We start from the raw sequence: 2,571 nt of genomic DNA on the forward strand, positions 1-2,571 counted from the left end.
GATTTTCAATAGCTTAATTTACATATAATGCTATATTGCAATAAATTAATTTACAGAAATTGCTATCTTGCAATAAATTAATTTACATATATCACTATCTTGCAATCAATAAATTTACCGAAAATTGCAATCTTGCAATAAATAATTTTACAGACAGTGCAATGTTTCAATAAATTAATTTAGAGATTTTGTTGAATTAAGTACAATTGATAATATAAGTCAATGTTAAAGTTTTTTGAAAACTGTGTGCCCTATCTGACTCATAAAAGAAACATTTTGGGTATTTAAGTATATTGTTTATATTAATAGTTGCTCCAGTAGTCCTGACCCTGCAACTAGGTACGTGCAACATTTAACAATACCATCTCTTTTTTTTCTATTAAAAACAGAGTTTGGGAAAAACTTTACAAACACACAGAATTTTCAGTCACATGAAATGACTGACACAAGGGAGGGCCTTTTCTGCAGTGAAGATTATGGGAGAAATGTTTCTAATAAGAATTATCTTACCAGACACAGCTTGATCAATGCAGGGGTGAAACCTTACATATGTGTAGAATGTGGTAAACATTTTGCAAAAAAACACCATCTCAAAAGTCACCAAAGGTTTCATACAGGGGATAAACCTTATGCATGTACTGAGTGTGAGAAAAGGTTCATAACAAAGGTCCATCTCCAAACTCACCAAAGAAGTCATACAGGTGAGAAACCCTATGTGTGTTCAGTGTGTGGAAAGTGTTTTATGAATAAACAAAATCTTAAATCTCATCAGCACATTCACACAATGGACAAACCTTATCCATGTACAGAGTGTGAGAGAAGTTTTACACGAAAAAGCTATCTCCTATCTCATCAAATGATTCATACAGGAGAGAAACCTTATCCATGTACAGAGTGTGATAAAAGCTTTACACGAAAAGACCGTCTGCAACTTCACCAAAGCATTCACACAGGGGAGAAACCATTCACATGTACAGAATGTCCTCAGACCTTTGCAAGAAAAGATTATCTTCGAGCTCACAAAAAGGTTCATACAGGGGAGAAACAATTTACATGTCCCGAGTGTGGCAAAAGCTTTACAGATAAGAGAAGTCTTCAGTTACATGAAATGATTCACACAGGGGAGAAACCTTTTGAATGCACAGAGTGTGACAAAAGCTTTAAAGATAAGAGGACTGTTCAGAAACATAGAGCAACTCACACAGGGGAAAAACCTTTCAAATGTAATGATTGTGGTAAAGGTTTTTCTGCAAAAATTTCACTTATAAGACATCTGGTGATTCATACATAGATGACAACTCACATTTATACCAATTACTACAACTAAAAAAGTGTCTGTTTCCTTACCAAATGATTCATAAAGGGGTCACAACTTTATTATAGATCTATTGAAATAGACGAGACAAATAATGTCAATGCAATACTCCTGATATAAAGCCTTATGTGTTTAGTGCGTGTGGGAAACATTTTATACACAAGAACCATCTCTAAACTCATCAATGGATTAAGGAATGTTAAAAAACGATTTATTAACATAAAGTGTATGAAAAGGTTTATGCAAAAGGGAAACATTTACAAATAGATGGGCTCCTATATTATAAAGTAAAACAGAATATAAAAAATTATCTGAGACGAAAAAAGTTCAAAGAAATATTTCTCATTTTATCAATGGATTATCCCATTGTCCATAAACTTTCTACATGAACTGTTGTGGAAAAGGTTTAAATTAAGTAATTTTGGTCTCTCTTACCATAAGGAAAAAAATATACTCAGAAGAACTTGATGCATTTCAAGGAGTTACATGTATTAACTCTTTGTTTGCTGTAATTGTATATTATCCAAACTTCACCCAATTATGTGCAATATTTGGAGGAGCCAATAAGAACTATTTATTGGAGTAAACACAGCTAGCCACTATCATTCTGTTTGAAAATATCACATTATTTGTCATATGTGTGTTGTTTCTATACTCTGCCATTTTCTTGATTACACTGTTTTGTATTCCTCTCTCATTCACAAATAAAGTTTCTTGTTGATCTGGAACAATGTTCAAAATGTCTCTGTAACTAATGAACAAGTCCTGGTATGTGAAGTTAGAAGGAAACACCTTTGTTTAGATATGTAAATAGACATAGTCTCTCACTAAATTGTATTCCCTTAATATGATTACAACAAATGTTGTTGTTCAAAAGTTATTATTTTTTTGTATGTAAATTAGTTCAAAGTTCCCTAGGGCAAGCCAGAGGGAAACACCCATGTTTAGATACAGTATGTATATAAACTAACACTTTCACCTTTCTAATAATGACACCACGTTGGGGAAAACACCAAAGGGGCAATATATATATAGAGAATCAATAAATGACTGATAATAATTTTTGCATTTGAAGTCTGGTTTAATTAAGTTGCAGTACATATATTCACATCTGTTCCATGTGAATTTAATGCATTTTTCATTGGTGTATTTATAGTATTTTATTAAAAAAAATTTCAAGTACATTAAAGTCACACATTTTTATATTACTATGTTTATTAGCAAGTATCACTTAATAAATTATTTTAGTAGTTTTC

General features: G+C 31.7%; 1 protein-coding gene across 1 annotated transcript; it reads left to right on the forward strand.

Annotated features, from left to right (window-relative positions):
- The first annotated feature begins 784 nt into the window (after window positions 1-784).
- Window positions 785-1,291, forward strand: LOC128656814 (gastrula zinc finger protein XlCGF26.1-like). Its single transcript, XM_053710978.1, has one exon. It carries the CDS (start codon window positions 785-787, stop codon window positions 1,289-1,291), a length of 507 nt encoding a protein of 168 aa, XP_053566953.1.
- Window positions 1,292-2,571: the final 1,280 nt, after the last annotated feature.

Source organism: Bombina bombina, chromosome 4 (genome assembly GCF_027579735.1).
Source record: "Bombina bombina isolate aBomBom1 chromosome 4, aBomBom1.pri, whole genome shotgun sequence".
Taxonomy (NCBI): Eukaryota; Metazoa; Chordata; class Amphibia; order Anura; family Bombinatoridae; genus Bombina; species Bombina bombina.

What these genes read in the sequence shown, in the direction of transcription:
- LOC128656814 (XM_053710978.1), top strand. Translation starts at nt 785, where the DNA reads ATGGACAAACCTTATCCATGTACAGAGTGTGAGAGAAGTTTTACACGA.